Below are 27,273 nucleotides of genomic sequence, written 5' to 3'. Positions count from 1 at the left end.
GGCAGGGAAGTGGGCGCGGCGCGGGGCTCACGCTCGTGGGCTCGGCCCCGCCCCCTTATGAATATGCAGCGCGGAAGGAAGGGGGCGCGGCCTCGCATGCAAATCGCAGCTGCTGATCGCCGACGCGCCATCACGCCACGCGGCGCTGCGCGCTCCCATTGGCTGCCGCCGACCTGGTCCCAGTGACAGAGCGCGGGGGGGGCGGGGCCGGGCAGGTGGGGGCGGGGCCGGGGCGGTGCAAGATGGCGCGGGGCCGGCGGCGCCGGGCTGCTTCCTCCGCTTAGAGCGGGCGGGGAGCGGAGCGGGGCCGTGCGACATGGAGAGCGGCGAGCTGGGCACCGAGGGCATGGAGACCCTGACCGAGCTGGGCGACGAGCTGACGCTGGGCGACATAGACGGTGAGCGCGGGGCTGGGCGGGGGCGCGGGGCTCGGTGCCGTGCCGCGCGTGGGCTACGTGGGGGTGCGGGGGAGCCCCCGCGGCGCGTGTTGGCGGGTTTGAGTCATGCGCGTGACGTCACGGCGAGCAGCATGACGTCAGAGGGCAGCGGGGGGCGAAGCGGTAATTAGTGCCCATCCTAACGAGTGGCCCCGGGGAGGGCCCCGTATCCAAGCGCGGAGTGCGTCGGATGGAGCACGTCCGACGCGTTATGTCTGTGCCTTACCTGCTTAGGGCCACCTGCTCGCAAAATGGCAGTGTCATCGAGTGGGAAAGTGCCGCGCTGTGTGTCCTGGGTGCGGCGTGGGGTGGTGTGGGGACAGCCCTGCTGCCGGCCCTTCGCCACAAACCCCTGCGCTGCTTCCGTACCCGGGTACCGCCCCTGCGCTATCCGTGCCATGTGGGGTCCTGCGGGCCGGGTGGTGGGATGGGCTCAGGGGGAGCTCAGGTGGTCAGCGGGGGGCAACTGGGAGGAAGCTTTGGCCGTGGGACCCCCTCAGGCAAACCCGTGCGTTTCTCAGCTCAAGTTCTGCAAAGCGCTGTTTTCTTGAGCATGTTTCCCCATTTTCCCCGTATCCCTGAAATTACCCGAAGTCGGGGTGAGTCACCATCCGTGTGTCCCCGCGGGGCTCCGTGGGCAGAGGATGGGCGGTGTGAGGCAGCCCCAGGTGGGAGGACGGCTCCTACTGAAGTCATGGGGCTGCTCAGCCTCCTCCTCCGAGCGTGAAGCTGGAATGGGGATTGGACAAGCGGCAATGAGCTGAAAATATCGGATCCCGAACTCTGGGAGTGTTTTGACACTGAGTTCCTGGCTACCTCTGGGCCTTCTGAAGCCACCGCTTCCTCCTGTGCCCGCTGCTGGCCTCTGAGCCCTGACCCCATGTCCCGTGGAACCAACCGGCCCCAAACGTTCCCTTTCCTCCTTGCAGAGATGTTGCAGTTCGTCAGCAACCAGGCAGGGGACTTCCCGGACCTGTTTTCGGACCCTCTGTGCGGCACCTTCCAGGGTGGCGGTGGTGGCAGTGGCACGGGCGTCGGGGCCCTGGATGCCGCGCGGCCCTATGGCCAGGCCCCGCAGCCCTTCCCTCCGCCCGCCGCCTCTCCACAGCTGCAGAGCGTCCCGGTGAAGGCGCCCCCGGCCCCGCAGCGCCCGGCCCCGCTGCTCCAGCCCCGGCCCCAGCTCCAGCCACAGCTCCAGCAGCAGACGGTGATGATCGCCCCCACCTTCAGCTCTGCGCCCCAGACCAGGATCATCCAGCAGCCCGTCCTCTACCAGAACGCGGCCACGAGCTTCCAAGGTAGCGTTGGGGTTGGTCGCTTCCACGGCGGAAAGCTTAGAAGGCCTCGGCGTGGTGCCGTCCCTGACGTCTGTCCCGCTTTGCAGTTCTCCAGCCTCAGGTGCAGAGCCTGGTGACGTCCCCCCAGGTGCAGCCGGTCACCATCCAGCAGCAGGTGCAGGCGGTGCCGGCCCCACGTGTGCTGACGCAGGCTGCCGGTGGCACCATCCAGGCACTGGCACCCGCCACGGTCCAGACGGTGGCAGCACCGCAGGTCCAGCAGGTGCCGGTAAGTGGAAGTGAAAGAGCCTGGCCCGTCCACCTGGCTCTCACCTTCAGTAGGTATTGATAAGTGTCAGATAAGCGTCTTTCTCTAGGGAACGCTCCATACGGACGGATTGCTCTGGTTCAACTCTGTCCGGGCCCTCTGTATTGTTCTCTGTATTTGGGAGTCAGTGAGGTACTTGAAAGAGCCAGTGGTGGCACAGCAAAGTAACTGCTTGTTTTGACCTCCTCCCAGTTAAATCAGAGGGAAGAACCGCTGCTGGCGCTGGGAGGTGCCGTGGCACGGAATCATTAAGGGTGGAAAAGATCACTTGGATCCAACCATCAGCCCATCCCCACCGTACCCACTGACCACGTCCTCAGTGCCACATCCACACGGCTCTGGAACACCTCCAGGGACGGTGACTGCACCACCTCCCTGTGCAGCCTGTGCCACTGCAGCACCACTCTTATGGAGAAGAAGTTTTTCCTAATATCCAACTTGAACCTCCCCTGGCACAACTTGAGACCATCACCTCTCGCCCTGTTGCTGTTACCCCCAGCCATGTGTTGCACCCTGAGGGCTCCCCCAGCTAACACAGGGAACTTGCTACAGGCGAGGGCAGAGGATCCCTTTCGTCAGCTCCTTGGTGGTTTTGGGCACTGGGTTACTACTGCTCTCTGATGTCAGCACCGTGGGTTGTCACTGCCTCTGACCACTGAGAGGAGCAGAGCAGTGCTTATCCCTCACCTCTGGCTGCTCCCCGTGCAGGTTCTGGTCCAGCCTCAGATCATCAAGACGGACTCCCTCGTGCTGACCACGCTGAAGACGGACGGCAATCCTGTCATGGCTGCAGTGCAGAACCCAGCGCTCACCGCGCTCACCACTCCCATCCAGACCACAGCACTGCAGGTAGCACCGTGACTGCTCTTCTTCCTCCCCTCACTGATGTTATTTCCTTATACAAGAAGGAGATTTGGTATTCGGAGTTTTCTAACGGTGGGGATGGGAGGGGTTCCAAATGCTGCTCTAAACGTGTCCAACGTGAGTAATGTGCCACTTCTGCCAAGGCTGAGAACACAGACTGTGCATTTTTGGCAGCCTCTCATGGCCATTGAGCACAGAGCAAGGGCAGGTCCCTGTTTACCTTTTTTCTGGCATCACCAGGAGAGGAGTATGACCAAAGAACTCCGTGTGGTCTTTAACCTCTGTGAAAGACGCTTAAAGCCAACTGACTCGGAGTGGCTGCGGACCTCCCTTTCTCCCTCCGTAGAATCCAATGGCAAAATGTTGAATGTAAAAACTAATTAAACTACTCCTCAAAGGGCACGTGCTGCAAGGGGTTGGGATTGTCATTCAAGATGGCCCTGAAGCACTGCTGCCATGACTTGTCAGCTTGGAGATGCTTGTGCCCCAAAGAGGCTTTTATCACAGCCTTGTGCGTTCTGCAAAGGTCCTTCTGTTCGAATATTTACTGCTGGAGATAAGCTTGCAAGCCTGCACTTAACTTCTTTATGCATAGCTCAATGGGGTTCCTATGCCCTTGGTAGCAGCCAGACCAAAATGTTCAGTTTACTTGCTGTTAGGTCTCACTTTGTCGTGGAGATGAGGCTCATGTGATTGAGTCTGGCAAATACACAACCCACAGAGCATTCTGAATGCATTGAACTATGCTGGAAATTAACTGAGGAAAGATAGAAGGCTTAAATTTGCTTATTTCTCAACTTCCAGCTTTATGTGAACCTACATTCACTTCTATAATGCCAATTAGAGAACTATTTCAGAATCAAAGTTGATTCTTAGTTTGCTTGGGGCTAAATTAGTCTTGCCTACATCAGTCTGACTTTCAGTGTAAATAACTCTTTTTTTTTTTTTTTTTTCCATAACAACTTCTCTGATTCTGAGTGTGCTTCAGAGACCAGCTGTACCCTCCCCAATCTGATGTTAGTGGTTGGAGCAATCTAAATGATTTCCTTTGGTCTGACTGTCCTAGAAGCCCTCTGTGCAGCCATTCTGGTGGGATTCACCGTCTTTTCCTCCGCAGCTCGCACTGCTTTGGCTGGGGGGAGGTGGTTTGTTTATATCTAAACCATAGAATCATTGAGGTTGGAAAAGACCTCTAAGATCACCTGGTCCAACTGTCAGCCCATCCCCACCATGCCCCCTGACCACGTCCTCAGTGTCACATCCACAAGGCTCTGGAACACCTCCAGGGACGGTGACTGCACCACCTCCATTCCATCCCATCCTATTACTGTTACCTGGGAGAAGATGCCAACCCACCTTGCTACAACCTCCTTTCAGGTTGTTGTAGAGAGCGATAGAAGTCCAAGCTCTTCACATCAGTGTATATCCCTCTGCCTTAATAACTCATCTGAAGGTATTTTGTCACTTAAAGTAGGTAGGGATCTTTTTCTTCCCCTATGCAATCTAATTCAAGTTAACTTCAAGCCAGAGTTTGTCTTTCCACAGTCAGAACCTCTCTAATGTTATGGGTTCAGAAGTAGCATTGCCTGTTGTTGGTCCAGTGACTTTCTTGCATTTGGAGATGTGGGGTAGAAGGACTCTAAAGGCAGGAAGGAGCTTTGGTCCGTGTTTCTGTTTAAATTGTGGATGATCAGATCATGGTGTTGGTGAAAGGGTGTCGGGGTGATGATACTCTTGGAGAAAAGAGATCCTTTTACTGTGGGAGGCAGCGTGGATGTTTTTTCCTATGCTGCTGTTTCCATGCTTGTGTCAGCTAAGGAATATGGGAGGACATTGTATACCTCTTCCTTTTTGAGCTCTGTGGACTTCTCTTGATTCTGCTTTTGTTTACTCTGTTTGCTCTTCTCATCATAATCTTGTCTATATTGGCTGAATGCTGGTGACACTTACTGTGTGTCATCTTTGTAGACCCTTGTTGGGAGCAATGGAACCATTCTGACCACAATGCCAGTGATGATGGGGCAAGAAAAGGTGCCTATCAAACAAGTTCCTGGAGGTGTCAAGCAACCAGACCCACCTAAGGAAGGAGAAAGGAGAACAACTCACAACATCATTGAAAAGCGTTACCGATCCTCTATAAATGACAAGATCATTGAGCTGAAGGACCTCATCATGGGGACAGACGCCAAGGTAAAGGATGTGCAGTGAGAGCAAGTGTGGTGTCAGGAATATTTGTGTCCTCAGTTGCTTGTTGCTCTATTAAGTGGAGCAGATGGGTATAGATATGGAGTATGCACGTGCATGTTGCGATCCGATAAAATTCAGAGCAGTGTCTTTTTGCACAGAGCTTTCCAATTTGATTCCAGTAGGTATTGAAGTTGAAGCCACCTTGGACCGTGTTTGACCTGTGCTGTTTGTTTTACATCATGCTGGCAGGCTTTGCTGGAAGCATGTATTTTCTTGGGGATGGAGGAGGGACTGAGGAGGGGAAGAGAACCGCTTATGTCAATTGAATGGTGAACCCTGGTTAACTGAGAGCAGCTTGCTCCATCATCCCCAAAAAGAGCCATTCAGTTCATTTCAAAACTATGATACTTTCAAAAGACTGTTTCTGACTGAAGCCAAGACGTGAACTCTTGTAATTGGAATATTAATCTGTTTTCATTGTACTATTTGTATAAAAGTGTTGAGAGATCTGAGATACAAGGACTCAAGCCATGTTGTCCAGTCCTTATGTGCCTTCCGAAGTGGGATACCTTGGCCCCGAGCATGTCCTACTATTCATTTCCTTTTGCTGCTGCCAAGTGGCCCTCTACACCCTTCTGTTTGTATCCCCCTCTGTGACACATAGGGTTGTGGTACCCCTATGAGCAAGAGCAACCCTGGAAGCACGTTGTACAAACTGCTTTCTGTGTGTCTTAATTCCTTGCAGATGCACAAGTCTGGAGTCCTGAGAAAAGCCATTGATTACATCAAATACCTGCAGCAGGCCAACCATAAGCTGAGACAGGAGAACATGGTTCTGAAGCTGGCTAACCAGAAAAACAGTGAGTTGTGGTGTCTGTGCAGGAAGGAGGTGGTTTGCATGGATGTAGGCTCCCTCTTTCGGTTCTTTATCATTGGTAGAGGTAGATAGGTGCATGCTGCATGGGAAGTGGCCTGTGTTCTGAGCAGGACTAGCAGGGTGTAGGATTGAGAGAGGTGTACATGATGTGTTCTGATTCTTGCAGAACTGTTGAAGGGCATTGACCTAAGCAGTCTGGTTGACAACGATGCGGACCTGAAGATAGATGACTTCAACCAGAATGTTCTTCTGATGTCTCCTCCCGCCTCTGATTCGGGATCACAGGCTGGCTTCTCCCCCTATTCCATTGATTCAGAGCCAGGAAGCCCACTCCTTGATGATGCAAAGGTATTTCTGACTCGATTTGTCAGATTTAGAGTTACTTAAGGGCCACAGTTTATGTTCTCGTAACTCTCAAGAATGGAGCTAGCAGACATCGGGCAAGCAGAGCTGTAGGGATCAGGCATATATTGTAAGGATGAGCAAGGAGCACGGGAATGCTTCATTTACTTATTTTTAATGATTAAGGCTGCTGCCTGAGCTGTATTATCTGAGCCATGCCTTAGCTGCTGGAACTGTGCTTAGGCTTCAACACCAGTCAATTCTCTATGGACTCATTGCCCAGAGAGGTGGTGGATCCCCGTCCCTGGAGACAGCCAAGGTCAGGCTGGAGGGGCTCTGAGCACCCTGATGGAGCTGTGGGTGTCCCTGTTCATTGCAGGGGAGTTGGACCAGATGGCCTTCAAGGGTCCCTTCCAACTCAAACGATTCTATGATTCCCATGGTGAATGTTCACAACCCAAATTGCCCATGGCTTTCAGGAGATAGATATGTCCTATGAATAAAGCAGGAGAGCTTGGAAAAGGATGACTGTCTCAGCTGTGGGTAGCGAGGCTGTAAGTAATTGCATTTACAGCGATCTGTTAGCTGCCTTTAGCTGATGGGTTTGGAAGAAATGAGCCCTCTTGGAGTCCCTCAGAGAAGAAGTTAGTCCTGGCACAAAGCAGGGTTCCAGTCTGTGGTAACTGATGTGACTGGGAGCAGGAGGAAGGTGAAGGCACTCGAGTACTTCAGCCTGACCTTACTAAGCAAGGGAAAGCTCCACTGGCGTTCTTACTGATCTTGATCTTAAATTTTAAAACTTATTCTGTCTCTTTCCTTCTTTCCTCCTGCATAAGCATTTTCTGTTTTATGGAACGTTGAGCAGTCTTTATGTTTTTTCATCTCTCCGCTCCAAATCCTTTGAAGGTTAAGGATGAACCTGACTCTCCTCCTGTGGCTCTTGGCATGGTGGACCGCTCCCGAATCCTCCTGTGTGCCCTGACATTCCTGTGCCTCTCCTTCAACCCTTTGACATCCCTTCTGGATGCCCGAGGGAGTCCGGAGTCCGACAGCCTCACGCGCCACGGCTCTGGCAGGAACATGCTGACCATTGAGTCCGGTAAAGAGTTGGGGTGCTGTGAGTTGGGATCTCTTTGAGGCATCGTTGCAGGGGAGTCGAACTAGACGGCCTTCAGAGATCCCTTCCAACTTTAAGGATTCTATGATCTTCACGTTTAATTTGTTTTAAGGCAGCTTAGCTGATTTTTTTTGTCACATTAAGCTGCAGATGAAGAATTACTTCAGAAACATTGCTGCTATAGGTTTAAACTGCCTCGCTTAGTGTACTTATTCCATACTGTCAGTAGTTTAGAGGACAGCTCAACTGAAGGTGAGCTCAGGGATTCTGTAGGTGTGTTGTCATTTAGCCAGCTGGTCGCCGTACTTCCTCATTGTTGCTTTGTACACCTAATTAAGACTGGAAAATGACCCCGAGGTATTGAATACCAATGGGTGTATCTGATAGCTTTCCGTCTTGCATTAAGATTATTTTAGAAGCGCTGACTTGGGTCTTGTAAATCAGCCTTGTGAAAACAACTGTTTCAGTTAGGTTGGGAATGTTGTGGCTTGGCGTTGATGAAGAGCTGTTGATGCAAGAGCTGTTTCCCAGCAAAATGCAGCCTTTGCAAAACTCGATACTACAAGTGGCAAACAGAGCCGTACATCCTTCTTGGTCTGGGCTCATCCTGTTGCAGCGTTTTCAGTGTCAGGATCAGCTTCTCCCTTTCCTTTTGGGGTGTCTGTTGCAGACACAGGTGGATGGTTTGGCTGGATGATGCCCACGCTGATCCTGTGGCTCGTGAATGGTGTGATCGTCCTCAGCGTGTTTGTGAAGCTCCTCGTGCACGGAGAGCCAGTGACCCGGCTGCACTCGAGGTCGTCGGTCACGTTCTGGAGGCACCGCAAGCAGGCAGACCTGGACCTGGCACGGGTAGGGCTGCCTCCTTGCTTTGCATCACATGCGTCTCGTAGGAGGAGGTGTAGGAAAAGTGGCCTAACGAGATGGTGCCTTGGCAAGAGTGTGGTATTTCTGGATGGGATCCGGTCTGATTTGCAGAGAGGTTGGTGGTGCTGATTTGTCTTGAGCAGATTGCAGTCCTCCCTCAGCCTGAATTAGTGAGGCACAGGCTCCTAGCTCTGTCCTTGTGCCTTGCTGTTGCATCTTGCAGCAATCCTTGGAAGCAGGGGCTTGGTTTGAGTCCCAGTCCTGGCCTCTGCTGCTGGCAAACAGCGCTCAAGGGTGTCTTTTTGTAACATGAGCTTGTCCTGATGATAGCTCAGCAGAAGCTACCAGCTGGCTGCTGTAACAGGTTTCACACCAGTTTTCGTAGTGCCTGGGTGGTAGAATCTTTAGAATCACAGAATGGTTGGGTTGGAAGGGACCTCAGAGCCCACCCAGTCCCACCCTGTGCCGTGGGCAGGGCTGCCATCCAGCAGCTCAGGCTGCCCAGGGCCCCATCCAACCTGGCCTTGAACCTCCAGGAATGGGGCACCCACAGCTGTGTCAGCAGCTGTGCCAGCACCTGAACACTCTCTGAGTAAATAATTTCTCCCTAACACCTAACCTGAATGTCCCCTCTTTTAGTTTAGGGCCAGACCCAGCTGTTCTGTCACTCTTAGGCCATGTAAAAAGCCACTCTCCCTCATGTTTATAATCTCAAGTACTGAAAGGCTGCAATGAGGTCTCCCTGGAGCTTAGTCTTCTCCAAGCTAAACAAGTCTAACTGGAATGGGTGTTCACTGCATCCCCCTGTCCTCCAGCTCTTTTCCATTGTTGAGGCAGCATTTCAGATCTGACGTGGGCACCCCAAAGCTTCTGCCTTGTCTGAGAAGGCAGGAAGCTGCTTTCAGCTGGTGCCAGTGTGTCTCCCAGCTGTTGCAGCCATTGCAGGACCAGGCCTCTGTATCAGATGAGATGTGCTGGGCCAAATTTGGTTTTGAGTACTCTCAATTGCTGACTTTCCTCAGCTGAAGCTCTTACCATAGGTCACACGTTGCTTTGTCTTGCTCCCAGTGGTGAGGAGGCCCCAGGGCATCTCTCTGCTTGTGCTTTTTGTTGTGTAACCTTTCGCCACGATGTTTGCAGGGGGATTTTGCTGCGGCAGCATCAAACCTGCAGACCTGCCTGTCGGTCCTGGGCCGAGCACTGCCGGCCTCCCGCCTGGACCTGGCCTGCAGCCTCTCCTGGAACGTCATCCGCTACAGCCTGCAGAAGCTAGCGCTGGTGCGATGGCTGCTGAAGAGGACCTCTCACCAGTGGAGGGCCAGAGAGGCCACTGCGGGCTCTGAGGATGAGGCCAAGACCAGCGCTCGGGACGCAGCTCTGGCCTACCACAAGCTCCATCAGCTCCACATCACAGGTAAGGCAGAGGCGGTAGAGCTTGAAGAGTGGGCCCGCGATATCCTAATGAGGTTCAACAAAGCCAAGTGCAAGGTGCTGCACTTGGATCAGGGCAGATCCAGACACGAATACAGACTGGGAGAAGAACTCATTGAGAGCAGCCCTGCAGAGAAGGATTGGGGGGGGTTCTGGTGAATGAAAAGCTCAATGTGAGCCAGCAGTGTGTGCTTGCAGCCAGAAGACCAGCAGTATCCTGGACTGCATCAAAAGAGGGGTGGTCTGCAGGGCGACGGAGGGGATTGTCCCCCTCTGCTCTGCCTTTGTGAGGCCTCACCCAGGCCTGGGACCTCAGCTTCGGAAAGGTACAGAGCTGCTGGAGCATATCCAGAGGAGGCCATGCAGATGCTCAAAGGGCTGGAGCACCTCTCCTACAAAGACCAGCTGAGGGAGCCGGGCTAGTTCAGCCTGGAAAAGAGAAGGCTATGGGGAGACCTCATTGCGGCCTTCCAGTACTTGAGAAGAGTTCATAAGCAGGAGACTGACTTTTTACATAAGTTGTAATAGGATAAGGGGGAATGGTTTTAAACTAAAAGAGGGATGATTTAAGTTAGATGTTAGAGAGAAATAATTTACTTAGAGAGCGATGAGGTGCTGGCACAGCTGCCCAGAGAGCTGTGGTGTCCCATCCCTGGAGGTTCAAGGCCAGGTTGGATGGGGCCCTGGGCAGCCTGAGCTGCTGGACGGCAGCCCTGCCCATGGCATGGGGTGGGACTGGGTGGGCTCTGAGGTCCCTTCCAACCCAACCATTCTGTGATTCTGTGATAAGAATGGCTGAAGCAACTGCAGTGGCCTCTTACATATCCAGGAGTCTGCAGAGGTGGCTTAGAGGCTGTCCCAAGCAGCCTTTGATAGAATCCAGTCATTTTTCACTGCTCTTTCTTGTTTCTTGTCTGTCACTTGGGAATGCAATGTGAAAGCAGAGGCCAGGGTTAACTGTTGGAGAAAAATCAAATTTCTGAAGCTGTGTGAAGCGCAGATGGCCAGTTGGTGTTGATGTGCTTTGGAAACCTCGGCATGGGCACGTGTACTGAGGAAGTGCTTGAATGTTCCTTGTGAACGGTTGTTTTTGCTGCCTCCTTGGCAAACTGATTTGCAATTTGAATAGGCTACAAGTACATCAGAAATCCAAGCTCCACTTCCTTCTGCCTAATTTTGCTGTGTGAATTGTAGTTACGCCATCTTAGCTGGGGTTGTCTGCCTAGGACGGTTCCCCAGCAAGTCATGGTACTACAGAGTAGCAGGTGCTGCCGTGCCTCAGGTTAACCCTTCTCTCCTGTTGGTGCAGGTAAACTCCCCTCCAGCTCCGCTTACTCCGGTTTGCACATGGCCCTGTGTGCCGTCAATCTGGCCGAGTGTGCCGAAGAGAAGATCCCACCCAGCACAATGGCTGAAATCCACCTGACGGCTGCAGTTGGCCTGAAGACCCGCTGCGGAGGCAAGCTGGGCTTCCTGGCGGTGAGTCACGGTGTCGTCCTCTGCTACTGCAGCTCCACGCGGAGCTCTGGGAAAAGGCTGCAAGCTTGGCAGTTCTGGTGTCTGTAGTTTATGGGGTGTGGTGGTCTGACTTCCCCTGGGTGCCTCTCCTTTCCCCAGAGCTATTTCCTAAGCCAGGCGCAGAGCCTGTGCAGCTCGGAGCGCAGCGCCATCCCCGACTCGCTGCGTTGGCTGTGCCACCCTCTGGGACAGAAGTTCTTTGTGGAGCGAAGCTGGACGGTGAAGTCTGCTGCCAAGGAGAGCCTGTACTGCACCCAGAGGAACCCCGGTGAGAGCTGCTTTTGCTCTGGGTGTGGGGCTGCCTGTACTTTGCCCTGGGAGCCTCCACTTCTGTGCTTTCTGGCACCAAAGCTGGTGTCTTAGAGAGCGTTCTCCTGCATCTTCACCCTGCACGTGGTGGGCAGTTGGGAGGTGCTTCCTAGGACTGCAGGAGCTGGCTCTGCCCTGCGTATGTCATCTGTTTTTGTGTGGGGTGACCGGAGGGGGGTGATGGAGCGTAGCCTCCCCAGAGCAGCATCGCTGGGTGGCTGAAGTGTCCCAGGGATGTTTAGCCTCGGGCTGCAGCTGTATACAGCTGATAATTAGTAAGAACGGTGATTAAAAAGGCTCTGAAAACTCAGTCTTCAGAAGGTTTTGCAGTAATTCCTCAGGGGTTTCCTTCTACTGCTCTTCCTCTCACTCTTAAAATGCAGGTGTTCTTGTCTATCAGGAGGGGGCTATCACTGTAGGTAAGAAAAATGTGTTGAATTCGTTCTTTTCCTTTCTCTGTAGCGGATCCCATAGCACAAGTTCATCAGGCGTTCTGTGAGAACCTGCTGGAGAGAGCAGTGGATTCCCTTGTGAAGCCTCAGACCAGGAAAGAGGTGGTGGGACAAGAGGAGGACGAACCGTGGTAAGTTCCAGTGCTGGGGGCAGCTGTAGATTCTGAAGCAGAGCTGATGGTCACCGAGTGCTCCGAGGCAAATGTGCGGGTTAGTCTTTAACCAGGACTTGGAATGGCCACGTAAGGCTGACCGCCGCAGCGTATCGGCAGGGTGAGCTTTGCCTCTTCATATGACGATCTCTGAAGCCTCAGGTGCAGTTCTGGCTGTTGTCAGATGTAGCGGGCATTTCTGGTGCCAGCTGGCGTGGTACCCATCGATTCCTGAACAGGTTGGCACGTTCTCTGCTGACAATGCAATGTTCAGGAACGCTAAAATTAGCGTGCCGCTGTCGCTTCAGTTGGCCAAAGCGTGTGCGGGGTCATAAGGCCTTGGCATGTTGCAGAGTGACCCCGCTGCCTGCCTGTGTTATGCATTCTTGTAACCAAACAAAACATTGCACGCACTGGCAGTGAAAATCCACATATTGCACCGTGCGTCCCAAAATAGTGCGGGTAAATGCCTGAGGTGGGAAGGTTCCTTAGTGGAGTCTCCTGGCTGGAAGGACTGGTTTTCCTAACGCAGGGAGCTGTTTTTTCCCCCTCCAGGGGTAGGAGCTATAGATCCTCCTCTGTAGCATGTCCGAGGAAATTAGATCATTGCCACATTGTCACTTGCATTCATGTATATTTGCATATATGCAAATAGTCACTTGCGAAAACATTCTTCAGCCTCTTCTGGAGGCAGTGATTGAAAAGGAGCCTGTAATCAACTCATAACATATGTCGTGTCCATCAGCAGATTTAACGCACTGGAGGGGATGCTGGCGGCTTCTGCTCAGTGCCTGTAGAACGTGGGGTGCTGACTAAGTGCTAATGTGGATCATCTTTCACTTGAAATGTGTCTTACATGAGTTAATCTGCTTCGTGGTGTACGCAGACTGGTCCCTCCCTGGAGCATGGCGCCACCTTTTGTGAAGGACTTGGGCACAGCCTGACCCCTGTCCCTTAACTAGGGAGCAAAAACCCTGCCAAAGGTCCACTGTAAGTCCCAACATCTCCGTAGCTGCGGTGCAGGTCCTGGAACGTGCACACAGGCAGGTGTGGTGGTACTCCTCAAACTGGTCCATACACTCCCACTCTCAGGAGGTCTCTTCAGGTCTGACAGTGTTGTGATACTGGTGGAGCCTGAAGTTTCTGCCTCCACCTGCTGCCTTAATGGGTCAGCCTTGTTTGAAAGACATGTTATGACTGATCAGAAACGCCTCCAGGCCTTGGTGCCTCCTGCTTGATGGCATAGCGAAGCTCTAGCTTGCTTCTTGTTTCAGCGAGTTCTCCAGCGCGATGGAATACCTGAAATTGCTCAACTCTTTCCTGGACTCAATGGGAAGTGGAGCACCGCCCTTTGCCAGCAGTTCTATGCTGAAATCAGCCCTGGGTAAGTCTGGCTGAGCAGAAGCTCCACTAGCTGCAGGAAATGCTGCTGCCACGTGCTTCCCCAGCTTTTAAGCTCCAGGCCTGACCAAAATGCAGTCCTTGGTGCTGGAAGGAGGCTTGACAGGGGCAGCACTCCCTGATGCACAGGGAGGGGAGGAGCGCAGCCTATAAACAAGCACTGGGGAATTCATCTCACTTGGTGTTTGGATGTAGACAGCATCTGGCCATTCACTGGGATGCTGCTGGTGCTCCTCAGAATGTGTAGCGCAAACACAGTGGGGAAGCTGAATATCCCTTTTTCTAGGGGATGCCTTTCGTCTGGGAGGGAAGTCTTGCATTTGAGTCAGTATTGCCATGAAACTTAAAGGTAGCCCTGGGCAGCAGGTTGTGTATCCTTTGGCCATAGGTTGACTTAGAGGTGTTCCTGGTGGAATGCTGAATAACAGAGGAGCTGATGGATTGGGGTGGTGAGTGCAGAGCCTTGTCAGCATGGGTGTCACAGTGTTTCTTGACAAGCAGATGGAGTAAGTTCTGGCTGTAGCAAGGTGAGGTTGGCCTCTTCTCCCAGGTGACAGCAATAGAATGAGAGGTTTGGGTTGGATATTGGGAAAAAAATTATTCTCAGAAAGAGCAGTGCTGCACTGGCACAGGGAGGCGGTGGAGTCACCGTCCCTGGAGGTGTTTCAAAGCCATGTGGATGTGGCACTGAGGACATGGTTAGAGGGCATGGGGGGGATGGGCTTACGGTTGGACCGGGTGATATCTGAGGTCTTTTCCAGCCTGAATGGTTCTGTGGTTCTAACCCGTGACTCCGTTCTTGTAGGCCCGGATGTGGTGTGCAGGTGGTGGTCGGCAGCAGTCGCTATGGCCATCGGTTGGCTCAGAGGGGATGACACAGCTGTGAGGTCACGTTTCAGCATAGTGGAGCGCCTGCCGAAGTCCCTGGAGATGTCTGAGTGCGTGGTGCTGCTCCTAAACTCCCACTCTTCCTTCTCTAGGCTGCAGCCTGTGCTGCGCAGCCGTGGGCTCCCTGTGTGCTGAGGGTGGGCTTCTAAGAAAGACAGAGGGAGATATGTTTTTTTACGGAGACATGTAGTGATAGGACACGGGTTAATGGCTTCAAGGTGAGACATAAGGAAGAAATTCCTCATCATGGAGTGGAGCAGGTGACACCAACATAGCACTGTGAAGGCACGGCTCTTTCTCTTCCAGGAATGCCCTGGTGAAAGCCACCTTCCACCTGTGCAAAGCCATGCAGGCGTCGCTGTCATCGAAGGCGGATGGGCAGCAGAGCTCACTGAGTCACTGCGAGAGGGCCAGCAGCCACCTGTGGAACAGCCTCAACATGAGCAGCGGTGCCTCCAGCACTCCCCTCAGCAACGTAAGGGCTACACACCATGGGTGGCGTGCGCTCCGTCGTGGCCTGGTTGTGTCTGTTTTCTCCACTCGTCCTGAGTCTGATAGGAGTATGGGGGATGCTTTCACCCTTTCCTTCTAAAGGGCATTGATGTTTTTTTCTGTCCCTGCTGTACGGAGGAGCAGTGCTGCAGGTGCTGTGTCGTTTTCCTTCCAGTACCTGCCACCTCTTCTCTGCTGCGTTTTGTTTTTTGACCACTTTGGCCTGCAGAAAACCTCCATCCCTGTCCAGCCAGGGGCAGCTGCTGCCACCGGTGAGAAGAGACCTCATTATGTCAGGGCCACTCCATTTCAGGCAGCATCGGAACCCTCTCCTGCAAAAGTGGGACTGTGCTATGCTATTCCTGAGGAGGCGCGTTGCTTGTTTCTCTTCTCTGCAGGATCACCTCAAGCTGGAGCTTCCCCGCACAGTGTATGGGGACAGCTCATGTCCCTGTCGCTCCTGGGTGGCAGCTGTAGTGCATTGTAGTTGCATTGCATGTGCTGGCAGTAACTGTGCAATGTTCCTGCAGTGCAGTACAGAGGCGCTTTCTATTCGACAGAGCAGGTACTCTCCGAAGGGCAGCTGGAACAGCAAGCATTGCTAGGGGGCAGCAGAAGATGGGGAAAAGGGATTTGGCGAGCTGTGCAGAGCTGCTGTGCTCCTCGCCTGGTGCTGAGCCGTGTCTGCTCTGTGGCTCCTGCAGGTGATCCAGCTGCTGGCCTGTGACTTGCTGCTGTCCCTCCGCACCAGCCTGTGGCAGAAGCAGGCGAGCAGCAGCCAGGCGCTGGGTGAGACCTACCATGCCTCACCCCCCGAGCTCACTGGCTTCCAGCGTGACCTCGGCAGCCTGCGCAAGCTGGCCCACGGCTTCAGGCCCGCGTACCGCAAGGTGAGCTTTGGCCCTTGCTCCTGGCAGAGGAGTGGGGAAGGGAAGAGCGGAGCACCACCTCCTTCTGCTCTTCTATTTTCTGCCCTCTTTCTGGCAGTTCAGCCTTCTCCCTTTCCAGGTTGCTCAGTTACATGTCAAAAGCAATTTGTGCTTTTTTTTTGTTCCTGTCTTTCCTTCCTCTTGCCCTGACCTGCAAACCGCAGGCAGGTGGATGTGGGCTCTGCTTGTTGTCAGGGTGTCAGCACTGTGCTGCTGACACAGCTGAAGGCTGCCTCCAGCCCACCCCTCACCACCCACCCTGCTATCCCTCCAGGTCTTCCTTCACGAGGCCACCGTGCGCCTGATGGCGGGGGCCAGCCCTACCCGCACCCACCAGCTGCTGGAGCACAGTCTCAGGCGTCGCACAACCCAGAACAGCAAGCAAGGTCAGCATGGGGAGCTGCATTTGGCCACGGCTATTGGGTGCTGTGTAGAGCCAGCCAGGGGTTGGTATTGGGGACCATCCTGTTTAGTATCTTTATTGATTATTTGAATGAGGGGACCGAGTGCACCCTGAGTAAGTTTGTAGACAACACTAATTTGGGAGGAAGTGTCAATCAATCTGCCTGAGGGTAGGAAGGCCCTGCAGAGGAACCTGGACAGGCTGGATCACTGGGCTGAGCCAATGGGATGAAGTTCAGCAAGACCAAGTGCTGGGTCCTGCGCTTCAGTCATAGCAACCCCCTGCAATGCTACAGGCTTGGGGCAGAGTGGATGGAAAGCTACATGGAGGAAAAGGATCGGGGGCTGTTGGTTGATACTCAGGTAAACACGAGCCAGCAGTGTGCCCAGGTGGCCAAGAAGGCCAATGGCATTCGGGCTGGTATCAGCTATAGTGCAGGCAGCAGGAGCAGAGAGGTGACTGTCCCTCTGTACTCAGCTCTGGTGAGGCTGCACCTCGAGTGCTGTGTTCAGTTCTGGGCCCCTCACTAAAAGAAGAACATGGGAGTCCTGGAGCATTTCCAGTGAAGGACAACAGAGCTGTGAGGGGTCTGGAGTACAACTCTGATGGGCTGAGGGAACTGGGGTTGTTGAGTCTGGAGAAGAGGCACTCAATGGGGACGTTATCTCTCTCTCCAATAACCTGAAAGGAGATTGTGGTGAGGTGGAGGTCAGCCTCTACTCGCAGTTAAAGGACAAGAGGGAATGGCCTCAGGTTATGCCAGGGGAGGTTCAAGTTGGATATTAGGAACAATTTTTTTCTCAGAAAGAGTAGTGCTGCAGTGGCACAGGCTGCCCAGGGAGGTGGTGGAGTCTCCATCCCTGGAGGTGTTCAAGGAAAGGGTGGATGTGGCAATGAAGACATGGTTTAGTGGGCAATATTGCTGGTAGTTGGATGGTTGGACAAGATGATATCATTGGTCTTTTCCAATATTAATGATTCTTTGATCATCCCCATAGCTGAGACTCTGCTAAAGGAGTTCCCTGGGGTGAGCAGCTCCCGTAGCTCTTTTCTCTTCTGGTTGCAGGGGAGCTGGACACGCTGCCAGGGCAGAGGGAGCGAGCCACTGCCATCCTGCTGGCCTGCCGCCACCTCCCACTCTCTTTCCTGTCCTCGCCCAGCCAGCGTGCCGTCCTGCTGGCTGAGGCTGCACGCACGCTGGAGAAGGTGGGGGACAAGCGCTCGTGCAACGACTGCCAACAGATGATTGTCAAGCTGAGTGGGGGCACAGCCATCGCCGCCTCCTAACACCTCACCAGCCCTCAGCCCGGACTTCCTCCATGTTGCAAAAGGAATTGGGGAAAAAAAAATGCAAGGAAAAAGGAGAGGGAGGGAAAAAGAAAAAAAAAAAAAGAAAAAAAAAAAAAATCAGTGCTGTAGGTTAGGGCCATGCCAGGGGGGTCATGCTGGGGTGGGAGTGGGAGGGTTTGTTTTTTTAATCTTGGCCCAGGTGTGGCTTTATTGCCCCTGCACTTTTTGCGGGGCGCTGTAGTAGGGACACCCAGTGGCTGTGCTGGGGTTGCCCATAGGGACCTGGTGCTGATGCCCTCTGGACTGACCCTACTGGGATCGTCACCTGGGGCCAGTGGTGGGTTTCTGTACCGTTTTTATACCGCTGTTTTTTAATAGGAGTGTTTGTGGCTTTACCAAATGTAGGGACTGACACAGCAGCCCCCCCTCTTCTCCATCTTCCTCCTCATTTCAGAGAGGTGAGGTTGTGGCCAGTCCACACAGGTGGTGGGGGCAGAAGCTGCTGGCTGTGGTGCCTTCATGTCAGTGCAGGTGGAACTTTTAGAAATGGTTTATTTGATTCGGTTCCCAGTCCCAGAACTGAGCCTGCCCCCCAGCCTCTGCACCCCTGGGGCCTGGCAAGCAGTTCACAGCCCTTGTCCTTTTGCACAGGATGTGGCTTTGGGGTCCCAACATGGGAGCAGTGCTATCACCTCCGTAACACCCCATGGTGCCCTCCTTCCTCCTTCACAGGGGCACCCCCTCTCCCCACAAAGCCCAGCACAGAGCTCCTGGCTTATCTGTGCTCCTGCCAGGAAGTCACGTCCTCCTCCACCTCCTATCTGCTTCTTTTACTAAAATACAGCAGCTCTGACCTGTTGCGACCTCCCAGTTATTTCCCATTGCCCCGGGGGTCAGTTTTGTACTTCAGTAAATGGGGAGGAGGATCTGAGGGCCCTCAGCCTTCCTCTTGTCCCTTATATGAGGGGCTGAGGCTGCCCACTGCTTTTCCTCCTCTGGGGGCTCTTTGCCCCCTTTTTCTACTCTTCCCACCCTCCGTGCCCGTCTATCCCTACAGTTTTTATATGTGTGTATATACTGTAACTTTTTTGTTGGTTTTGGGTGGAAGGCAGCTGTTGTCGGCAGCCTACTTCCCTCACCCAATAAAGGTGGTGTCACCGCCGTATCCCACGTGCCCTGCTCCTCTTCTCCGTCCCCATAGTGCAGCTACATGAGGCCGTACACTTCCATGTGTTTATTAACAAGGGGGAAGCTGGTTGGTGGGGAAGAGGGAACACGAGGCTGCGCAGCCAGGCTGCTGCTTAAGTCCATTGCCCATCCATGGAGTGAGCTGAGAACAGCCACAACTCATTGCCCGTCCCATGGTGATGGCACCTTGCTGGTCCTGGTGTCAGACGGTGACCTCAGTCTTGCTGTTGGTGGCCAGGTGCCGGTGGGCCCGGCCGTACAGCGGTGTTGTGGGCCCAGGCCGGCGTAGGCCCCGAGGGAGGCCTCCCTCCCAGCCCCCCGGGAAGGCGGGGCCCCCTGGCGTCTTGGGGAGACCCTTGGCCTTGGTCACCCCTGGTGGGGGGCAGCTGTCAGACCCCTCAGTGGTTGGGAAGGGCAGAGTGCTGGTGGGAGGCACCTCTGGCCCCCCAAAACGCATGTAGAAGTCCTCAGGAATGCTCTCTGCAGGGACAGGGACACAGGTGTCATTCCCATGGGGCACCCCATCCCCTAGGGTGGGACATTGGCTGGGAGATGGAGTTTGGGGGGGGGGGGGGGGGGGGGGGGGGGGGAAGTGGGAGGGGCGTTGGGGGCCTTCTGGGTGCTGACTGGCTGGGGAGAGTGTGGATCCTACTGGCTGATTGGTGAGGAGTGTAGAGAGGGATCCTGGGCATTGATTGGTTGAGCAGTGTGGAAGGTCTGTGGAGGATCCTGCTGTCTGCATGGGTGGTGCTGCAGGTCTGGGCAGGAGTCTGCATGGTGATTGGCTGGGGAACACAGTGTATACATGGAGAGGGATCCTGGACACTGATTGGCTGGGCAGTGGGTCCATGGGGGTAATGCAGAGCACTGATTGGCCAAGCAGTTGGTCCATGGGGGATGGATCCTGGGCACTAATTAGCTGGGCAGTGGGTCCATGAGGGAAATGCTGGGCACTGATTGGCTGGGCAGCTGGTTTATGAGAGGGAAGCTGAGCACTGATTGGCCAGGCAGTTGGTCTATGGAGGGTGGATCCTGGGCACTAATTGGCTGGATGGTGGGTCCATGAGGGGGATGCTGGGCACTGATTTGCTGGCAGTAAGTCTACAGGGGAGAACCTGGACATTAATCAGCTGCACAGTGCTGGGGGTCCACTGGAAGATTCTGTGCACCGCCCCCTCCCCACCATGCCCCTGTGCCCTCCCACTCCCTGCTCACCTCCAGCCGTAAGCGTGGTGTAGGCAGTGTAGCTGGGGGCTGGTGGGCTCAGGCTGCTGCCCAGCGGCGGGCGCTTGCTGTGGCCATGAGGCCGCCCCAGCGGGGTGACACCGGTGCTGTCCACCGCGTTGTTCAGGGGCAACTTGTCTGGGGGTAGAGGTGAGGGCTCAGGGGAGAGCAGAGCCCTCTTACCCGCCTCTGCCTTTTCCCCCCATGGGCAGCAGCATGCCCAGCAGCACGCTGGCACCTCAGAGAGGCTCTAAGAAGGGGCCGGGGAGCCTGTGCCTCACCTGTGCTGTTCCTCGGGGGCCCCCGGGGCAGTCCCTCGCCCAGCTGCACCTGCATGCTGCCCATCAGGCCATCGATGTGCTCGGAGGGGCCGTGGCCCGGCTGCTTCAGCAGGTCAGTGAGCGTCCTGGGGAGGGGCACAGGAGCACAGGAACATCAGGTGATGCCCACATCCCCCATCCCAGTCCAGGTGTCCCTACTGCCCCACACCACAAGCTCTGGGGAGAAGGGGCAGCCCCCTCACTGGAGCCATTTGGGAGCAGAGAAGGCCCCAGGGAAGTGACGAGGGAAGAGGGTCACCCCTCTTTAGCGAGGAGGCTGCGCCAGTGGCCTCTGGTGTTGCCATTCCCTGCGTCCTCCCGGTAAGCGATAGCATTAAACATTAAACACCGTTACGTAAGACGCAGCACCCTTCCATTTACTATTCATGCCTGGGGATGCTGCAGCACCGCTGTGACACAGTGGCCATCCCACAGCAGGGCACACACAGCGGTGTGGCCTTCAGCCCTGGTCCTGGGGTGGGACACCGGGCTCCTGCCTTCATCGCAGTGAAAGCTGATGGGCTGCATTAGGCTGAGAGATGCCGTCAGGTGGAGGGAGGTGGTCCTTCCACTCTCCTCAGCACTGGAGAGGCTGCACTTGGAGAGCTGTCTCCTGGAGACCTCCCAACAGCCACCTGGGGACACTGCTGGGAGCAGACAGACCCAGAGCACCCTGCCCACCTCAGCCCATCGCCTGAGCCTCCATCAGCACTGGGCTTTGCACAGAGGTGTCTCTACCCCATAAACCATCTCCTCCTAAAGATCCATCAACCTCCTGCAGCCCAGACCTCTCCCAGCCCGTGGGGCTGTACCAGCGTGGCCCAGCAGCCTGGGGCTGATGCCAGGCAGCGTGCAGGGCCAGCGGCTCGCAGGGCCGTGGCTGTCACTGCGGGAGCTGCCACGCTGTCAGCTGCCGCCTCCCCTGCGTGTCCCCAGGGCCCAGCACTCACCCAGGCTTGTTTCACCGGGAGGTCCGATGCAATTTGACCTATTTCTTTTTTTTCTTTCTTTTTTTTTTTTTTCCCTTTTTTTCCTCGGGTCTATTTACCAAGCTCGAGCAGTCCTTTAGCTGCGACTTTTCCTCTCCAGATAAATCCATCAGTGCTCTTTTCCACAAACCTGCCCCTGGCCCCAACTGCCCGGACAATAACAGTGAGAGCAGCTCCATCCCCATCCGCAAGCCTCAAGTACAAGAGGTGACCCTGGAGGGCTCCCCATTGTGTTTTTGGGGAACACTGACCCTATTCTAGGGGTCTGGGGAGGCTCTAGTCACATCGACTTAGCTCACCCAAAGGTCTGAGATGGCCTCAGAATGCAGCTCGAGGTGGGGAATGTGGGGCACATAAGCTCATCTTCCTGTCTGCAGTAAAGTACCGGTGAGCCCAGTGAGGTCACCATCCATCACTGTGGCCATGGGTGCTGGCCGTGGTGCTGGGTGACCCCTGGGCAACCCAGATGCAGTGCACAGCCCCACCTGGAAGACCTGGCCAATGGACACGACCAGCATCCCCAAAACCATCCCAGTGTGAGCTCCAGGAGTGAGCAGAGAGGAAATTTCTGGGGCAGAGAGGAAGATGAGAGTATGGTGACATCTCCACTGCTTGAGCTGGAATGCCACACTTGGTGTCCCTGAGCCACTGGTGCAAAAAATAGAGGTGACAGCATGGGACCTCACCACGGGGCTTATTTGGGTATCCGTGGAGATGGGGGTTGGGGCCATACATGGACTACCCAGCAGGGCTGGGAGCCCAGAAAGCACAGAGAGTCCCAGCCTATTCCCTGGCTTTTCTGCAGAGCCCCCAGACCCCTTTCCACGGGCCTCCTGTAGGTCTGTATGAGGATGTCCCCATGTGGTAGACACGAGCAGATCCCCCTGCCCTCAAAGGACCCCAACATCGGCAGCCTCAAGAAAAACATGGGCAGGTGTTCCTGACTCACAGAGCCTTGGGCACGCCGAGTGAGCACGGGGATGGTGCCAAGTGCTAGCCGAGTAGGAAGGAGCGAGCCTGGCAGAGCCGGCATACGGACCTGCAGAGGCACATGGGGGGACCGCAGCATTTTAGGTGCCTGAACCTCCCTCTGGACCCGGCCGTGAGAGTCTGGAGATGAAGCTGTGTTCGAGGTGGACCACACAGAGCGTGAGCAGCGCCAGGAGTGGAAAAACAGTGGCAAAATGGGTGGATGGGTGGATGAGCTGAAGGATGGATGGATGGATGGAAGGATGGGTGGATGGGAACAGGAACCAGCGAGGCCATGCAACAGGGAGCTGGCCCGAGGCCATGCTGCAGCTCCTGAGGAGCAAATGAGAAGCTGCAACCTGCGGCGTCAGGCGGGACGCGAGGTCGCAGTGCCCATGCGCGGGGAGAGGCAGGTGGAGATATGGTGCCCAACTGAGATATCTCACACCGGGACAGAGGAGGTGGTGGCACCTGGCTGGGACATTCAGCCACAGATGCACAAGACCCCGGTGCATGCCAGGACAGTGGCAGGCTCCTGGATTTGTCCCTGAGAGGCACCCAAGGGAAGCTTCCCTCCTCCCGCTCCATATGGTGGTGTCCAAAAAAATCAGTAGCCTCAGGGAAAAAAGGATCTGCTGGGCAATGAGCCGCATGTTCCCCATGCTGGAGCATGCTGGCAGGAACCGGGGCACATCCTTGCGAGGGGGTGCACAGAGCTGGGGGAGACAGCAAATTCCACAGCACCTGGTAGAGCGAGAAGGGATGGGAACAGAGCCAGGGCAAGGTGTTCCCCAAGCAGGTGCCCGTGCAGGTCTCTGAGGTGGTGGATGCAACCAGAGCATTGTCGCAGTGAAATCATTTCCTTGCCGTGCTAAATTTCCAGAATAAAGCAGCATAAAAGCCCAGGAAGATGTGTTTATGTGTGTGCGCACATGCGTGCCAAGGGGGGGGACGAAGAGGGCAGCTCTGAGTCAGAGCCGCAGGGGCAGGGCTGTACCCGGGGGGGCTGTAGCTGCTGTCAGCCGCTGAGAAGTGTTAAACTCATTGAATGTGATCGTCGGGGGAGAAAAGTGAAAGGGGAAAAAAAATAAAGGAAAAAGAGGAAGAGAAACATCGACCTGAGTGGAGGAACACAATGCAAGGAGGGAGCAAGGGGACTGCAGCCACCGGCCCTCCCTGTCCCTGTCCTTCTCCCTGTCCCCATCCCTCCCCAACAGCTGCCCAAAATCACAATTTGGGGTAGACACAGGACAAGAACCGTTTGCCTGGAGCAGGAGCTCACATGAGAAGTGAGGGGCTGGCAACTGGGGGAGGCTGCCCCACATCCCTGCGGTGTCCCCATGGTGTGCAGCTTGGGTCCCCTCCCTAGGAGTGACATCCCACCAGGGTACAAGGCACACACGCAGGCAAAAAGCCACTTCCAACAACAAGTGCTCTGCCCACATCATCAGCTGCTGAGGATAGAGGGACAGTCTTGAGCTAAGGGGACAAGGGATGGAGGGGATGAGGGATGGAGCGAGCAGACAAGGAGTGGAGGGAATGAGGGATGGAGGGGATGTGAGATGCAGGGGACAAGGGAAGGAGGGGATGAAGGACAGAGGGCATGAAGGATAGAGGGAATGAGAGGAGAAGGACAGAAGGGATGAGAGACAGAGGGGATGAGGGATGGAGGGGATGAGAGACAGAGGAGATGAGGGAGGGAAGGGATGAAGGACGGAGGGGATGACGGATAGAGGGGATGATGAGGGACGGAGGAGTGGAGAGATGGGGAGGATGAGGGACAAAGGGAATGAGGGATGGAGAGGACGATGTCACATAGCTGCCACCACCACCCCTCTGCATGCTTAGGGTCTGGGGATCCTCTCATCCCTTTGGGGATGGGGTGACACTGGGGCTCACCCTGTGCAGGGGGCCGGGGGAGGTGGGAGGACCGAACGAGACCCCTTTACCTGGAGACTGTCATCTCGGTCTGGGGGCCCTGTGCCTTCTCCAGGCCCAGCTTGGTGAAGATGCCCACCAGCACCATGATGGCCACCACGCCGCAGATGATGTAGACGATCATGTTGGTCTTGTCACGGGTGGGGCCCTCGGGGCTCTCGTCCACGCGGGCAGGCGGCTGCCCCGTGTTGACCCAGTTGGGGGTGTCGTAGTTGGAGCAGCCGCTCTGGTCCAGCCGCCTGGCCTTGAACTGGCAGCAGAAGCGGTACCCGCAGGTCCCACAGCAGTACTGGTAGATGCCGGCGTTGCAGTTGAATGGAGGGTCCCACTGCCCCATCACGTCGTAATACCCACGGCAACGGTCCCCTCCTGGGGTGGGCTCAGTGGGCGCGGGGGCTGTGTCCTCCACCGCCGGTGCCCGGCTGCTGTTACCGCCGTCCCCAGTGCCGGGCTCGGCGCCCCAGCTCCGCTCTAGCAGCACCAGGCAGCAGATGCCCACCACGTAGCTCCGCTCCATCCGCCCGCGGCTCCGGGGGGCCATGGCCACCCCCAAAGGACCGAGCACTGCTCCACTGGAGGACCCCCCCCCGCTTCCTCCGTGCCCCGTGGGGAGGGTTACAGCCGCTTGCCTGCCCAGGAAGGGCCCCCCCGGAGCAGCCCCATGGCTGGGGGGGAGCCCCGAGGAGGGGATGCAAAAGGGGAGGAAAAAAGGGAAATGAATTAAAAAGTGGGGGGAAAAAAGTGCACCGCCGGCTCTGCTCCCCCAGAAGCGGCCGATGGGGTTCTGAGGGGCGGGATGCAGAGGTTCGGGGGTTCGGGGGTTCGGGAGTTCGGGGGTTCAGGGGTTCGGGGCTCGGCGCTCAGGGCTGGGGCAGAGCCCCCGGCCGGGGCGGGGATGCGGGCAGCGGCCCGGAGCAGTGGGAACCCTCGATCGCCCCATCCCCGCCGCGCTGCCGGCACCGAGAGAGGGAGGGAAGAAAGGGAGAAGAGAAGAAAAAAATAAGAGCGAAGGAGCGAAACCCTCTCGGCACCGGGAAGGGAGGGAGGGAGGGAGGAGGGAGGCGGCAAGGCACGGCTCGGCGGGGAAACCGGAGAAGCTCCTGCAGCAGCGCTCCGTCGCCCGCCCGCCCGCCCCGCCGGGCGGCACCGAGCCGGCCCGCCCCGTCGGGTGGGGACCGCCCCGCGCCCCTCCCGCGCCGCGCAGCGCCGGAGCCCCCCGGGGGGACGAGGGGAGAGGGGCCGCGGGGAGAGCCCCACCGCCGGGGAAGGGCGGAGCTGCGGTGCCGGCCCCTGCCAGCATCCCCATGGGGGCTGCGGCCCCGAATCACGGTGGTTGGGGCCCCATCGGGCTCCTCATCCGAGGGGCGTCAATACGCAGAGCCACGGCAGGGTGTCCTCGATGTCATCTCTTGGCCTCGGGCAAACGCTTGGGATGGCAGCCCCGTTCCCAGCCCTACACACGCAGATGGGTGTTATTCCCCCGCCTGCGCTCGGTGCCGTGGCTGGGAATGGGCTGCGGGGAACCGCGCCGCGCAATGCCCTATATACACTGCGGGAGCATATGTGCGTTTGCCATTAAAATGATAATTACAAACATTCCGAAGTCGAGATGTGCAAAATCCCCGCTTCCCAACGGCGTCGGGTTCAAACCCAAACAGTTTTCTTGAGGGATCGGGAGGGAATTTGTTCAAAGCCAGAGCTTTTTTGAAGAAAGAAAATAAATGCATACAGCGTGCGCTGCACAGGGACTCAGCATTTAGGACTAAACCTGGCTGCGTCACGGGGGGGATGGGGTACAGACCTCATATGGCCCTCTGGTGTTGACCCCACAGATCTCCCGGGGGCCACCCCAGCATCCGCACGCAGAGCGACGTTCCGGCACTGTGGATGCGGGAGGGCAGCAGAGTGATCCCATCCGGCCGCGCTCACTGGGCTCAGGTTGGAGCCATATGGCCGGGAACAGCGTGCGGTGTGCCGGCTCCGTGGCAGACCGGCAGAGCTCCGCGGGCACAGCGGCTGTGCCAGGGCGGTGTGGGGAGATGCCTGCATGCAGCCCTGTCTGATCTGATAAAAGGTCCTACTTGGGCCCTTCACAGTGTCCTGGACAGGCTGTATCGCTGGGCTGAGGCCAATGGGATGAAGTTCAGCAAGACCAAGTGCTGGGTCCTGCACTTTAGTCACAACAACCCCGGGCGTTGCTGCAGGCTTGGGGTAGAATGGCTGGAAAGCTGTGTGGAGGAAAAGAATCAGGGGGTGTTGGTTGATACTTGGCTGAATGTGAGCCAGCAGTGTGCCCAGGTGGCCAAGAAGGCCAACAGCATCCTGGCTGGTAGCAGCAATAGTGCAGCCAGCAGGAGCAGGGAGGTGACCATCCCTCTGTACTCAGCTCTGGTGAGGCTGCACCTCGAGTGCTGTGTTCAGTTTTGGGCCCCTCACTGCCAGAAAGGCATGGAGGCCCTGGAGTGTGTCCAGAGAAGGGCGGCGGAGCTGTGAGGGGTCTGGAGCACAGCTCTGATGGGGAGCGGCTGAGGGAACTGAGGATGTTCAGGCTGGGGAAGAGTTCAAGGGAGACCTCATTGCTCTCTGCAATGACCTGAAAGGAGGCTGTGCTGAGGTGGGGGTCGGCCTCTGCTCCCAGATAACAGTGATAGGACGAGAGCCTCAGGTTGTGCCGGAGGAAGTTCAGGTTGGATATTAGGAAAAAGTTCTCAGTAAGAGTGGTGCTGCAGTGGCACAGCTGCACAGGGAGGTGGTGCAGTCACCGTCCCTGGAGGTGTTCCAGAGCCGTGTGGATGTGGCACTGAGGATGTGGTCAGTGGGCATGGTGGGGATGTGCTGACAGTAGGACTAGGTGATCTTAGAGATCTTTTCCTACCTTTTCCACCTCCAACCCTTGTCCAGCTGCTTGCTGGCCTTTGGTGACCCCATGTGGACCTGCAAGTCAGCTCTGCCCTGCAGCACTGCTTTGCTCCACGAGGTCTGGAGAATTAGCAACACCTGAGCAGCCCTTCCACCATCTTCCACATCGGGAGACATTTCCCGCTGCTTCTCCTCAGGGCATAATGCCGCAGCCCTGCTCTCTGC

The 27,273-nt window shown here is 56.0% G+C and overlaps 2 protein-coding genes and 1 non-coding gene across 3 annotated transcripts; 2 read left to right on the top strand and 1 right to left on the bottom strand.

Moving 5' to 3' along the window:
• The first annotated feature begins 229 nt into the window (after positions 1 to 229).
• On the top strand, positions 230 to 18,726 carry SREBF2 (sterol regulatory element binding transcription factor 2). Its single transcript, XM_015289037.4, has 19 exons — positions 230 to 398; positions 1,367 to 1,735; positions 1,822 to 2,003; positions 2,751 to 2,891; positions 4,875 to 5,096; positions 5,839 to 5,953; positions 6,137 to 6,318; positions 7,219 to 7,411; positions 8,100 to 8,281; positions 9,437 to 9,710; positions 11,037 to 11,206; positions 11,345 to 11,513; positions 12,017 to 12,137; positions 13,433 to 13,542; positions 14,365 to 14,497; positions 14,754 to 14,922; positions 15,644 to 15,829; positions 16,143 to 16,254; positions 17,338 to 18,726. Exons 1-19 carry the CDS (start codon positions 317 to 319, stop codon positions 17,556 to 17,558), a joined length of 3,333 nt encoding a protein of 1,110 aa, XP_015144523.2. The 5' UTR covers positions 230 to 316; the 3' UTR covers positions 17,559 to 18,726.
• On the top strand, positions 15,411 to 15,479 carry MIR33A (microRNA 33a). Its single transcript, NR_031395.1, has one exon. It is a non-coding gene; the product is annotated as a microRNA 33a (primary transcript).
• Positions 18,727 to 18,780: 54 nt separating the features above from the next.
• On the bottom strand, positions 18,781 to 25,337 carry SHISA8 (shisa family member 8). The gene is made up of 4 exons (XM_003640380.6): positions 24,201 to 25,337; positions 20,255 to 20,379; positions 19,965 to 20,111; positions 18,781 to 19,229 (listed from the first exon to the last, which is right to left on the bottom strand). The coding sequence occupies exons 1-4, from the start codon at positions 24,728 to 24,730 to the stop codon at positions 18,952 to 18,954; spliced, it is 1,080 nt and encodes a 359-aa protein (XP_003640428.1). The 5' UTR covers positions 24,731 to 25,337; the 3' UTR covers positions 18,781 to 18,951.
• Positions 25,338 to 27,273: the final 1,936 nt, after the last annotated feature.

This window comes from Gallus gallus, chromosome 1, assembly GCF_016699485.2.
Source record: "Gallus gallus isolate bGalGal1 chromosome 1, bGalGal1.mat.broiler.GRCg7b, whole genome shotgun sequence".
Taxonomy (NCBI): Eukaryota; Metazoa; Chordata; class Aves; order Galliformes; family Phasianidae; genus Gallus; species Gallus gallus.
The sequence above is the reverse complement of the archived record's forward strand: the minus strand, read 5'-3'. Positions and strand labels throughout refer to the sequence as shown.

Bases quoted from the DNA above. Each gene is read 5' to 3' on its own strand.
- SREBF2 (XM_015289037.4), top strand. From the start codon at position 317: ATGGAGAGCGGCGAGCTGGGCACCGAGGGCATGGAGACCCTGACCGAG. The intron at 14,498-14,753 runs GTGCGTGGTGCT...TTTCTCTTCCAG, and splicing joins AAGTCCCTGGAGATGTCTGA to GAATGCCCTGGTGAAAGCCA. The intron at 16,255-17,337 runs GTCAGCATGGGG...TTCTGGTTGCAG, and splicing joins AACCCAGAACAGCAAGCAAG to GGGAGCTGGACACGCTGCCA.
- SHISA8 (XM_003640380.6), bottom strand. From the start codon at position 24,730: ATGGCCCCCCGGAGCCGCGGGCGGATGGAGCGGAGCTACGTGGTGGGC. The intron at 20,380-24,200 runs GTAAAGGGGTCT...GCCCCTCCCCAG, and splicing joins ACCGAGATGACAGTCTCCAG to GACGCTCACTGACCTGCTGA. The intron at 19,230-19,964 runs GTGAGCAGGGAG...CTGTCCCTGCAG, and splicing joins CACCACGCTTACGGCTGGAG to AGAGCATTCCTGAGGACTTC.